This window comes from Psammomys obesus, unplaced genomic scaffold, assembly GCF_907164565.1.
Source record: "Psammomys obesus unplaced genomic scaffold, mPsaObe1.curated_primary_1811, whole genome shotgun sequence".
Classification (NCBI taxonomy): domain Eukaryota; kingdom Metazoa; phylum Chordata; class Mammalia; order Rodentia; family Muridae; genus Psammomys; species Psammomys obesus.
The window spans coordinates 5,394,077-5,408,279 of record NW_026586550.1 but is presented as its reverse complement, the minus strand read 5'-3'; the positions used below and the strand labels follow the sequence as shown (position 1 = coordinate 5,408,279).

Sequence of the window (14,203 nt, the reverse complement as noted above, 5' to 3'; positions counted from 1 at the left end):
CTTTTGTATAAAAGAGGGCTACTAATTGTGTGAGTGTGTGAGTGTGTGAGTGTGTGTGTGTGTGTGTGTGTGTGTGTGTGTAGTTAATTTTGTATCAAGCCACATTGTTGAAGGTGTTTATCAGCTGCAGGAGTTGTCTGGTAGAATTGTTGGGGTCACTCATGTATACTATCATATCATCTGCAAACAGGGATGCTTTGACTTCTTCCTTTCCAATGCGTGTTCCCTCGATCTACTTTAGTTGTCTTATTGCTCTAGGTAAGACTGCAAGCACTAAGTTAAAGAGATATGGAGAAAGTGGGCAACCTTGCCTTGTCCCTGATTCACTGTGATTGACTTAAGTTTCTCTCCTTTTTATTTGATGTTGGCTATAGGATTTTTGTCTGTTGCTTTTATTATGTTTAGGTTATATGCCTTCTATCCCTGATCTCTCCAAGACTTCAAACACAAATGGGTGTTGAATTTTGTCAAACACTTTTTCAGAATCTAAGGAGATGACAGTTTTTGTCATTCAGTTTTTTTTATATTGTGGATTACACTGATGGATTTCTGTATACTGAACCACCCCTATATGCCTGGGATTAAGCCTACTTGGTCATGGTGGATGATATCTTTAATGTGTTCTTGGATTTGGTTTGCAAGTATTTTATTGAGTATTTTTGCTTCAATGTTCACAAGAGAGACAGGTCTGAAGTTCTCTGTCTCTCTTTTTTTTTTTTTTTTTTTTGCTGGGTCTTTCTGTGGTTTATATATCAGGTGACTGTGGCTTCATAGAATGATCTTGGTAATGTTCCTACTGGTTCTATTTTGTAAAATAGTTTAAAGATAATATGAGTTAGCTCTTCTTTGAAGGTCTGGTAGAATTCTGCACAGAAACTATCTGGCCCTGGGCCTTTTTTTGGAATGGAGATTTTTGATAACTGCCTTTATTTCCTTAGAAAATGTAGGACTATTCAATTTATTTATCTGATCTTGATATAATTTTGGTAAACAGAATCTATCAAGAAAATTGTCCATCTCATTTAGATTTCCAAACTTTATGGTCTATAGGCTCTTGTAGTAAGACCTAATGATTGTTTGGATTTCCTCAGTGTTTGTTGTTATGTCCCCCTTTTTGTTTTTGATTTTGCTGATTTGGATACTTTCTCGCTGCCTTTCAGTTTGGCTAACGGTTTCTCTATCTCCTTGATTTTCTCAAAGAACCAACTCCTGGATTCATTAAACACTTCTTTGAAGTGTTTTATTTGTTTCTAATTTATTGATTTCAGCCCTGAGTTTGATTATTTCCAGCTGTCTAATCCTCTGCTTCTTTTTTCCAAGGGCTTTCAGGTGAGCCATTAAGTTGCTTATATGAGATGTTTCAAATTTCTTCTTGAAGGCACTTAGTGCTATGAATTTTCCCCTTAGCACTGCTTTCATTGTGTACTATAAGTTGGGTATGTTGTGCCTTCACTTTCATTGAATTCTAGGAAGTCCTTAAATTCTTTCTTTATTTGTTCCCTATCCCAGCTGTCATTGAGGAGTGAGTTGTTCAGTTTCCATGTGTGTGTAGGCTTTTTGCTATTTCTGTTGTTCTTGAGGTCCAACTTTAGTCCACGGTGGTCAGATAGGATACAGGGGATTGTTTCAATCTTCTTGAATCTGTTGCAGCTTACTTTGTAACCAACTATATGGTCATAATTGTGATGTCCTAATGGTGGATTTTTCCTTTGATGAGAATGAAGTACCCCTCAACTTTTTGATTAATTTTGTTTGAAAGTCTATTTTATTAGATATTAGGACAGCTATCCCAGCTTGTTTTCTGGGTCCATTTGTTTGAAAAGCATTTTTTCAGCCCTTTATTCAGAGGTAGTGTTTATCTTTGTTGCAGAGGTATGTTTCTTTTATGCAGCAGAATGTTGGTTCCTGTTTCCGCAACCATTCTGTTAGTATGTGTCTTTTTATTGGAGACTTGAGTCCATTGATGTTGATAGATAATATTAAACAAAGAATGTTAGTTCCTTTTATTGTGGAGTTGGTGGTCTTACTGTGTTACACTGCTTGTTTTCATTTAATTTTTTGTTGTGAGGTTATCTATATCTTATGTTTTCTTGAGTGTAGTTGTTTTCATTGGATTGGAGTTTTCCTTTTTCCTTGTAGTATCTTTTGTAGGGCTCAAGTGTTGTGTACATTTGTTTATATTTAGTTTTGTCATGGAATATTTTGTTTTCTCCATCTTTGTTGACTGAAAGCTTTGTTGGGGAGAGTAGTCTGGGTTGGCATCTGTGGTCCCTTAAAATCTGCATGACACTTGCCCAGGCCCTTCTGGATTTGATAGTTTATGTTGAGAAGTCTGCTGTGACTCTTATAGGTATACCTTTACATGTTACTTGGCCTTTTTCCCTTGCTGCTTTTAATATTTTTTATTTGTTCTGTAGGTTTAGTGTTTTGACTATAATGTGACATGAGGAATTTCTTTCCCGGTCTAGTCTAATTAGTGTTCTATAGGCTTCTTGTATGTTTATGGACATCACTTTAAGTTTGGAAAATTTTCTTCTACAATATTCTTGAAAATATTTTCTGGATCTTGGAGCCTGAAATCTTCTTTTTTATCTATTTTTATTATTCCCAGGTTTCATCTTTTCCTGGCATCCTTGATTTCTTGAATGTTTTGTGATTTGACGAATTGAAATATCCATTGATTTTGGGGGGTGCTGGTGAAGCCATAGTGAAGCCTGGTTTTTGTTGGGTATGGATTTTTTTAACTTTTATTAATTATACTTTATTCCCTTTGTATCCCCCCATAAATACCTCCCTCTTCCTCTCCCAATCCCACCTTCCCTCCCCCTTCTTCATGCATGTCCTTCCCCAAGTCCACTGATAGGGGAGGTCCCCCTCTCCTTCCTTCTGATCTTAGTTTATCAGATTTCATCAGGAGTGGATGCATTGTCTTCCTCTGTGGCCTGGTAAGGCTGCTCCCCCCTCAGGGGGAGGTGATCAAAGAGCAGGCCATCAGTTCATGTCAGAAGCAGTCTCTCTTCCCATTACTATGGAAGCCACTTGGACACTGAACTGCCATGGGCTACATCTGTGCAGGGGTTCTAGGTTATCTCCATGCATGAGAACATGAGACTTTGAAAGACAGCTGTGTTCAAATTTTCTGGTTCGGATGCTCTCCTTGTGGAGTTCCTGTCCTCTCCAGATCTTACTATTTCCTACTTCTTTCATAAGATTTCATGCACTCTGCCCAACAGTTGGCCATAAGTCTCAGCATCTGCTTTGATAGTCTGCAGGGTAGAGGCTTTCAGAGGTCCTCTGTGGCAGGTTTCTAACTTGTTTCCTGTTTTCTTCTTCTTCTGATGTCCATTCTCTTTGCCTTTCTGGATGGGGATTGGGCATTTTAGTCAGGGTCCTCCCTCTTGATTAATTTCTTTAGATGTACAGAATTTAATAGGTTTATCCTATATGATATGTCTATATGAGTGAGTATATACCGTGTGTGTCTTTCTGCTTCTGGGAGAGCTCACTCGGGATGATCCTTTCCACTTCCCACCATTTACCTGCAAATTTCATGATTTCCTTATATTTCATTGCTGAGTAATATTCCATTCTGTAGATATACCACAGTTTCTGCATCCATTCTTCAGTTGAGGGGCATCTGGGTTGTTTGCAGCTTCTGGCTATTACAAATAAAGCTGCTACAAACACGGATGGGCAAATGTCCTTATTGTGTACTTGAGCCTCTTTTGGATATATGCCTAGGAGTGGTATGGCTGGATCTTGAGGAAGCGCTATTCCTTCTTGTCTGAGAAAGTGCCAGATTGATTTCCAAAGTGGTTGTACAAGTTTACATTCCCACCAGCAGTGGAGAAGGGTTCCCCTTTCTCCACAACCTCTCCAGCATGTGTTGTCACTTGAGTTTTTCATCTTGGCCATTCTGATGGCTGTAAGGCGAAATCTCAGGGTCGTTTTGATTTGCATTTCCCTGAAGGCTAAGGACAGTGAGCATTTCTTTAAGTGTTTCTCTGCCATTCGATATTCCTCTATCGAGAATTCTCTGTTTAGCTCTGTTCCCCATTTTTTAATTGGATTACTTGGTTTGTTGCTTTTCAGCTTCTTTAGTTCTTTATATATACTGGATATGAGTCCTCTGTCAGATAAAGGGTTGGTGAAGATTCTTTCCCAATCTGTAGGCATTCGTTTTGTTTTGATGACGGTGCTCTTTGCTTTACAGAAGCTTTTCAGGTTCATGAGTTCCCATTTATTGATTGTTGCTCTCTCCTGGTGCCACCATCTTATCCCTCCCGTTGGGTGTCTTCTTAAAATGACCTCTGGTCATCTGCTTATCTGTAACCTTCACTGTTTGTTCCTGGAGTCTGTACTTCAAACTGGGTCCTTCTTTCTCTGGTGTCTAGTGTATTCTTCAGGAAGATGGGAGAGGTCCGCTGGTTTGAGAATGTGTGTTGGTGTTTCAGCTCTACTTAATGGAGGTAGGGCCACAGGCACAGATGCACAAGTGTGTGCAAGCAACCGTGTACGTGGAAGTGTGCCTTGAAGGACAGGATGTAGATGCTTGGAATGTGAGAAGGCAGGGGGTGGGAGGGAGATGAAGGTGCAGGAGGGAGTGTGGATGCTTATTGGGCGCAATGAGCATGCTCAGATTCCCCGAGTACCTCAGTGGCCTATAGGCCTGTCATACTGTCCTTCTGTTATTCAGATCTCTCTGGGCTCCAGGAATTGTTCGCCTGAACTCAGCTGGCAGATCCACAGAACAGGGGCTTCAATGTTGAGAATGCTGTCCTAAGAATGCCTATGTTGCCCACAGTGGATGTGTGGGTGGGAGGAATCTGATGTCTGGTTGCCAGCATAGAGGGACCCTGGATCTGGGGCTCTTCACATACATACTTGAAGGCACACTCACTCTATAGCAGATTTAATTGGAAAGCGCAGGGGTTCCCCCTGTTCTTTACTCTCTGATTTGGGCCTACTGGAGCAAATGCAAGTGTAGGCGATCTGTCAGCTCAGCGGTGCTACAGTCGCAGAACATGGAGGCTGGTATAGCTGCCCGCTGGGAATACAGTCACAGTGGCAGAATCTGGGAGTCCAGATGCCTTCTGGGAGGCCGTAGGGAGCCACGGCCCTGGTTGGCCTGGTGGACCTGGGTGGCCCGTACAGCTGGCAGCCAGGCACTGAGGGACTGGGAGACCTGTATTCTCTGTCTCAGATACCAAGTAGGGAGTTCTGTGCTAAGAGCCAAAGAGGAGGGAGAAGGGAGGCCTGTCAAGGAGAAGTACAGAGGGATCGAATGGAATGTTCGCCACTCTCAGTCCCCAGGTGCCCTTGGTCCAAATGGTCTCAGCTTAATGGTTGTCCCCTCTTGCCCTGAAAACCTCGATGTCGATGTTCTGGCTTCAGCTGCCCCTCCACTCACCAATTTCGGAGTTTCAGATTCTCTTCCCCTCAGATACGGTGCACACTGGTCGCTGCCTTCTTGGATTGCTCCCTTTGTTTGTCTTTTATCAATTACAAAACTTTTAAATGAAGTTCATAAGAGGATTATTGCTTAGAGGTTTTTAAGTCAGTATAAGTGTTATTTATATATACAAAATGATTTCAAAAAAATGAATAGAATACATCAGCTTTTCCAAAATACTGAAATCTGAAAAAGTCTAGGCTTTGTTAGTAATCTTTCTTCTTAATTTTACATAATGTCTGTTCTTAAAATGCGTGCATGTTAAAACAGTAGAATCTCTATAGCAGTACATTAAGAAAAGCATAACCCATTATGTATTACCATCTCCCACACACATCTATTCAAACAAATGAGAAAATTTCTTTTTTCCTATGTGACTTTTTTTCCTTGAGACAGTATCTCCTATGTAACTGAGGCTGGCCATGACCTCCAGATACTCCTGCCTGAGACTTCTGAGCACTGAGATTATAATTACACAGCACCACATCTACTTGCCTTCTGTTATCCAATGAAATTGAAATTTTCACTGATGTTTTTCTCCCATGCCATTAAAGCCTTTTATACCTGGTATGTGTGTTAGGTGAGAAGGGTAGAAATTTAGAAGGGAGGAATAAAAAAAGATCACTTTATAATCAAATATGACTTTTTTAACTAAGTCTTAATTTCAAATACTGTCACACAGTACAAACATGTTCTCCCAGTATATAACAGCCACAGCTTAGGGTCAGAATATAATTGCCATTTTCTCCTATGAAATAAAAACTTCAAAATTTAAATCCTATTTCTTGTTTTAAGAAAATGCAGAAATTTCTGATATTTTCCTACTCAAAAATATCACCACAAGATGAAAAGGAAAACACAAGACAAAAGAAAGACTACAGACTTCAGAATCAAGGTAGCTTTGAATTCAAGTTCAAAACCTGTCAGCCTCAGCCACTAAACATAAGCTTGGGCTAATTACTATCTCTGAGTCTTAGTTCTGCTAATTATAAGATATGGACACTAATAACTAGCTCACAGAGCAGCACTAAATAAATAAATAAATAAATGAAGGAATATACATAAATAATCTCAAAAACAGCTTGGTAACTAGCACATGTTTTACAACTGTTTCATTCTTCCTTGATGTTGATTTATTACAATATGTGATAATAAACACTCTTTATTAAAAACAGGTCTCATTCATTGTCTTTGAATATGAACAATAGCATAAATTTTCCCAATGAATCAAAAACAAGACAGATCATGTCTGGCTTGAGTATGTATGGAATACAGTATCCTCAGCTCAAGAAAATAATCTCAACTGAAGATAACTATTTACTCCACACCCTGAAAGTATACAATAAAAAGATAGCAACCCCAGACTATACCCTTATCTACCTTGGCTGGTTGTCCACAGTGAGGCTCTCTCCTCTCTGATAGCTACTGTCTGCCACCTGGGTAGTTGACCTCTTCACAATCTGCTTTAGCTCCTGCTCCAAACGATCTTTAATGGCTTTTACTGTCTCAGGAATCTTCTTTAGTCTGGCCAGCCCCTGAATAAGGATTCCCATGAAAAGTGTGCTGTTCTCCTCCGGATCACACTCCGAGTCCTCCTTTATGTCTTGCAGGCTCATCTCCCTCGCTACAAAAGAAAAGAACAGCAGATACATTAGATCCAGTTTCTACATTAATTCAACAACACAGCAGACTAGTAAAGATCACTGCTTTGATTATTCTCTTAAAGTAATCAGAGAAATTTTCTATTAAGTTACATAGTAATATGCAGCAGCCCTCAATTCAAACCAATTGGTTAGTAAGCAATTATGCAGGGAGACGTAAATCTCCAATTTTACACAGACTACTTTGACCCAAGTCTGCTGAGAAATTAAATACATGTTGTACTAAAATACAATATGTGGTGTTCAGGCTCAAACAGAAGCCTCAACTTCCTACTCATTATTTAGAAGTAATAAACAGCAGGACTAAAAGATTATATAAATATATGTAGGGGCAAAGGTACATAACTACAAAAAATAAAAAAGAAATTAATAGAAATATACGTAAAACACACATGAGAAGAGTTTGATGGAAAAAAATAGTGAAGAGGGACTAAATAACCAAAAAGGCCTCACACTTTTCTTAAACACATGTGTGAGTGGGCATGGTGACCCATACCATGTAATCCCAGCAACCAGGGACTTGAGACAAAGGGACACCAAAACTAAGCCTGGCTAAACAGCAAATTCCAGCCAGCCTAGCATACATAATGAGGCCTTAGAAAAGTGAGTGAGAAAAAAAGAGACTGTATCTGTGTGTATATATGTGTGTTATTATCTTTGAAAAGCCTTTATAGTAATCAACTAAAACCTTCTGACAAGTTGTAAGCCAAGATTTAATACCCCGATAGATATTTACACCCAAACCATCTGGTCTCAAAAAGGAGGAACTAGCCTAAAACAGAAGCAGTTCTTAACCCCCAAGATCAGTTGGGAAAATGGTTAGCTCATGATTGGAGAACCTTTTCCCTACTAAAACCACATTATAAAAGCCACATTATGGCTGGAGAGGTGGCGCATCAATCATGAGGACTGCAGTCTGTGTTCTAACATCCATGTAACCTATATACCCTGCAAATGCCTATAAGTCAAACAAAGACAAGACAGCAAAGCTCCAAATTAAACCAGCATCTATTATGAGCATGCTTCTCAACTACACATCTATATAACCATAAAGGTTCTTTATTCACAGCATTCATTATTATAATGGCAGCATGTGCTCACCAACACATGAACAGATTAGTGAGCTCTATCAACAGTGGCACGTCACTCCACTTTAAAACTAGGAAAACCTGACACACTACAATATGGATGAATCTTGAATACATCATGGTAAGTAAAATAAGACTGTCACAAAAGATAAATACGTAATAATTTGATTTATAATGAGATACTTAGGGTGTTCAAAATCCTAGAAACGGAGTAGAAGGTAAGTTGTCAGAGACAAGAAGGAAGGAAAAAGACTAGTTACTTTTTAATAATGAGTTTGTGTCATAGAAAAATGAAAACAGTTAGGCAGATAGATTAGGATATTGTCTGCACACACTACAAATATACCTAACACTACTGATCTATACATTTTAAATGACTAAAATGCTAGCGTAATGATGTGTATATTTTAACATAGAATATTCACCTAAATATGAACCAAAGGTATTTTATTAACATGTAAAATATAATTACTTACACAAGCTCACTCTTACGACAAATCCTCTACATATTTATCTGAAATGTCTTATTAGACTCCCAGAAAGTCAGAGAAACTACATTCATAGGACCTCCTTACAATAGAGTACTTGATGGCACAGTACTCAATAAGCATACTTTTAATACTAATGAAACTGCAAGTAAAACCCAAAGGCTTAGCCTTGAAAGATGAAAATCTGAAGACAAGTTATAAAACATCATCAATACTTTCAAATGTAATGTTATAAAAACTTAACATTTCAGCTACTGGTTTTGTTTTATACATGAAGTAGGTTACCTCAGGCCACAGAAATAATCTATCTAGCAAATCCAACTTCACAGCAAAGCTACGAAAGTACTCAGCAGCAGGGAGCCATCTCAATTCAGCAAGGAATAATAGGAAATGAAGCTGAACTACAAGAGCTTCAGGCAAGAAGAAAAGTAATAGAAATTTACCTGCTCAAAATGCTCTTTGTAAAAAGTGCACCTATGAGTCACAAACAGGATACATACAAAATGCCACATAAACATAACAGCTACCTGCCCAGGGTGGGTGATGATGAGGTAAACATAGTTTAAGTCAATATGGCCTGCAATGACATGGCAATATAACTATTTATATGCACACTAATATATGAGCTGTCTCATAAAAAAACAACACATAACCAAGATTTAAATAATGAACTGCTATGGCCACAAACAGCCCATCTCTTTAAAAACGAAGCTTTCTAGATGCTAAGACTCACAGCCAAACTTTGGGCAGAGTTCAGGGAATCTTATCAAAGAATGGGAACATAGAAAGACCTGGAGGGGACAGGAGCTCCACAAGGAGAACAACTCAACCAAAATATTTGGGCCCAGGGGTCTTTTCTAAGATGGATACTTCAACCCAGGACCATGCAAGGAGATAATCTAGAACCCTGCTCAGATGTAGCCCATGGTAGGTCAGTCTCCAAGTAGGTTTCCTAGTAAGCAGAACAGGGACTGTCTCTGACATGAACCCAGTGGCCTGCTCTTTAATCAACTCCCACTGAGGGGGGAGCAACCTTACCAGGCCATAGAGGAAGACAATGCAGCCAGTCCTGATGAGACCTGATAGAGTAGGGTCAGAGGGAAGGGGAGGATGACCGCCCCCATCAGTGTTCTTGAGGAGGGGCAGGAGAGGAGATGAGGGAAGTAGGGTAGGATTGGGAAGAAATGAGGGAGGGGGCTACAGCTGGGGTACAAAGTGAATAAACTGTAATTAATAAAAAATAAAGTAATCGAAAACTAAAAATAAAGCTTTCTGTTGTCTCCTAAAATATCTTAGAGCATAAACACTTAATAGATCCAATATTAAATGGTTTATATTACTATTTCACCTATGTCAGCTGAAAATTAAAAGGCAATGTAAAAAGGCAATCTAACTATGACTAGTGAAATATTCACAAATATCTACAAGGTCAAAGAGCATTGCCAGGAAAAAAAAAATGTAGAAATAATTTAACTGAAATTCAATAAGGCTTCACACAACAATCAAAACAGACCAGTGCATCTTTCCAAATTCCTGAAGTCCACATCACTCCCAAGCACCTGATTTGCTTTTGTGGCTATCCAAATTATAGGCATTAGACATATTAAAGGTAGAAATATTTTATACTCATCTCCAACTCTCTTGCCCTTGAATTATATCTTGTTCTAAAGATCCTAACGACTGAAGATGAATCAAATATAGCTTTAAGACTCTTACAACCTGATTGGATAATTCTACATACTAAAAATTGGGAATGACTTTCACATTATTGGTTCTATAATCCTGCTGGTTCCAGTATTTATTACCCATACCACTTTGTTTATACAGACCTATGTGTACAGATATCAACAGCTGAGAGCAAACCTAGAATCATGGAAGAGGGTTTCACTCAACTGGATTGGTGAAAGATTTAAGGGGTAGATATCTAAGACTTTTCCAAACTCTAGAATTCCACATTTAGATTAACTATGCATCTCTGGTCGCATGATTTAGAGCCAGTTATACCTGTATTACAGGCGGCACACATTAAAAAAAAAAAACAAAAAAAAAAACAAAAAAAACAGTAAGTCCCAGGCATGATGGCACACACCAAAAATAATTACAAGTTGGAGACTACCCAAGGGTATACAGAAAGACACTATCCCAAAAAAATAACAAGCTAACAAGGTGAATAATCATGGCTCTGCAAATGAGTATAGAAAACAATCTGGACAATCAACCTATGGCTGCTGTTGGTCTTCAATATTCGTAAGATAAATTCAGCAATTTGTATCATGGCTTACCACACACATCATAAAACTGAAAAAGCAAGGCCCTTTCATTCACTATCGAATATGCCGTATCACATCATTTAGCACTGCTGTTTGTACAAAGTTAATTAGAACATGATATAATGGCAGTGTTTACTATAGGAACTCTTGACAGATACCACTCATGATACTATGCAAAACATACAAAGTTAACACATAGTAAAAAATTTCAACCCATGTCATTTGAATTACATGTTATATTTATACAATATAAGTTCCATGTAATAACTGTCTGACATTATTAAGGAGAATTCAATATAAAAAGGAGTCTTTGTAACAACAATTAATTTTAAAAAAGGAGGGGCATGAATTTGAAAGAGAGAAATAAGGGTACACAGAAGTATTGGGAGGAGTAAGAAAACAAGGAAATGATAATTATAATATGATCTCAAAAAATAAAAGAAAAATAAGAAGCCTTCAAAAAGTTTGCCAAGCCCATTTAGACCACTAAACTATCAAAGAAATTACCTGTCTATAATGCTACACCACAGATGGGAACCTAGCAAAACTAGCAATATTTTTGAAAACAGTAAAACCTAAAAAAAAAAAAAAAACCCACTAAAATACAATTTGTGTGCTTCAAAACCACATTTGAATTCATATTCCTAAGATATCCAATTTGTAATTAATTACACATAAAGTATAATTTCAGAAAATGAAAGGAAATCGTCTGACTCAAAATCTAAAATAACACTGTTGAAAAAAAATGCAGTGAATGAAGCCTGTGTGTAAAGCCAGTGATCTGATGGAAAGACAGACAGAAGAACGGTGGGTTTGGCCCATATGTGTTTACAGATACTTAATGTGCTCCGCTGGCATGACAAATCCATTCACTACAGGTACTGCAAACCCAAGACCAAATCAAGCTCCTACCTTCTGCTAGAAGGCTACTGGATCTATCCAAATCCTCATCCTCCATTCTTATCTCTGTGGAAATTCTTACTCAAATATGTGTCTTAGATACCACTCCATTCACCAGTATGAATTACTTCTTCCATGTTTTGTTCTAATGAATGTACCCACTGGTGGAGGAGAACTGTAACTGATGCACTGGTTGCCTCTGGAGTACAGAATCTTGATTAGAGTCTTTCAAATGTTAACTAACGACCCCTGGAGTGTAGATTCCTAATTAAAGTACTTCAAAAATGTTAGCTAAGAACCCCTAAGGTGCAGATTAAATTACCTTAAAGAAACCTATAGACAATAAACACCCCACTCCAGAAAAGACTGCCTAAAAAGAAACTATGTAAGGTAGACAGAATACAGATGATCAGTTCACAGAAAATGGCCTCAATCTGCTGACCCAAAAGGTACATAGTCCTTTCCTAAGAACTACTATTGGTCAAGAATGAAAGACAGTAACGACCTTTGAAGGTCCAGGAGTGGCAATCAGGGAAGCTGCAAAAATAAACCTGGCACACAGGATAGAGGGAGGGGTAAGAATACATTAATAAACTAACAGATGGTTCATACTGATAATCATTAGAACGTATTGGTTGCAATCTATTATCAATACTCTTTCAGTTACATTATTTGGATAGACAAAATGACATGATGGACAGAGTAATAGCTTAAAGCCATACCATTTTAGTTTTGATTATCTCTACACTTTCCAGGGTAATGATCTCAATCAAGTCATTTAATCTTGCCTATCTCTACTTCTTTATCCATAAACATTTTACTATCAATCTCAGTTATGTATAAATTAAATATTAAATAAAATAGTATGACATCAAAATTTAACAAGAAAAATATTCAAAATGTGTACATTAAAAAACTCCTAGCTTTGTGAACTGCCAAATCAACAATGTGGCAGCTTGAAAAGAGAAACTGCTCCAAATTCAAAACAACTGTAATTACAAATAATAGCCATACCTACTCCTAGAAAGCAGTATCTCATACTCAACCCCGCCTTTGCATTCCCATAGTCTGTGACTGCCGGCTTCATACAAGTGTTCATGATATTGGGGACACACACCTTCAATGGGAACGGGTAGTCAAAATTCAACTTTGTAGAGTCTGTTATCTCCTTCCACTTCTCTGTGGGGTCCAGGGAACAAATTCACTCAGGTTGCCAGGTCAGCACCACATATGCCTTCACCTAAGCTATCTCACAAGCCTTGCACAGGGTTTGTAGCTAGTAAAATTAGAGAGTAAATAACTAAAACAAAAAGAATTAATGATATCAAGGATGACAGAAAATCACTGCAAAGTCATCATCATAAAACATCTACATGTGGTCGTATAATACTAAAAAGTTATCCACACTGATTGACTATAACAAAGAAATTTAAAGACAAGTACAAGCCAAAATGGAGATATAGATACAGATATAGATTTTAAAGCATAGCTTCTAGGGGAGGGAAATAAGACAAAGAGGGAGAGAGCAATGCCCCCTAACTCCTGGACAGTTAGAAAATAATTATAAATTTTAAATGGGCACTTATACTAGAAAACCAAAATTCAGACAATATATAACCCTTTCCAACCACCAAAACATTTTTTTAATTCACAAATATATCTGGACTTTATTATACTAACAGAAGAAAGAGCCAATGAATGGAAAAGTCTTTAAAAGTACTCCTATACAAAAAAAAAAAAAAAGATAAAAAATGAATAAATTTATACTGGTGTACCATATAACAGTCAGAAAACCCAACAAACATCAACACACATAAATGAAAGGGGAAAAAAAAAAAACATGATACACAAGAAAACAAGAAGGTAACATCTTAGATGCAAATGATATATTCAAATAAAAATTTGAAGATCTGAAAAGCTTCCTTTTGCAAAAATTAAAAATCTATATATATAGACATGAGGAAGAAATACAGGAAAATGTGAAAAGTGACCAAAGTCAAGGAACAGGTAAAAGGAAAAGATAGTTTAAAATGTCCATGAGAAAATTAAAATGATATTTCATAAAAATAATTCAGAAAATGTAGGTAAAATATAGAAGAATAAGAGATTTTAAAAGATCAAAAGAGAAAGTAGATTAACAGGAAACAAGGCACAGAAAAAAAAAACATTAGCATAAGAAAATAAAACAGACTCACATATAAAATTACAAACCAAGATTTTACCAGAAACTTTAAATTTTTTAATTAAAAAAAAAAAAAGCCTATTGGGTATCTGGGAAAATCTTACCAAAATAATCAGCTCTCAAACATATCTAGGAGAAAGTAAAAATGTCTCAAATTATAAA

At 37.4% G+C, this 14,203-nt stretch overlaps 1 protein-coding gene across 2 annotated transcripts in view; it reads right to left on the bottom strand.

Moving 5' to 3' along the window:
- Positions 1-14,203, bottom strand: part of Exoc4 (exocyst complex component 4) — an 824,181-nt gene that overhangs the window by 706,029 nt on the left and 103,949 nt on the right. For both annotated transcript variants that reach the window (XM_055602012.1, XM_055602013.1), the window contains exon 6: positions 6,833-7,076. In XM_055602012.1, coding sequence (XP_055457987.1) covers positions 6,833-7,076 — 244 coding nt within the window. The remainder of the gene's footprint in view (positions 1-6,832; positions 7,077-14,203) is intronic.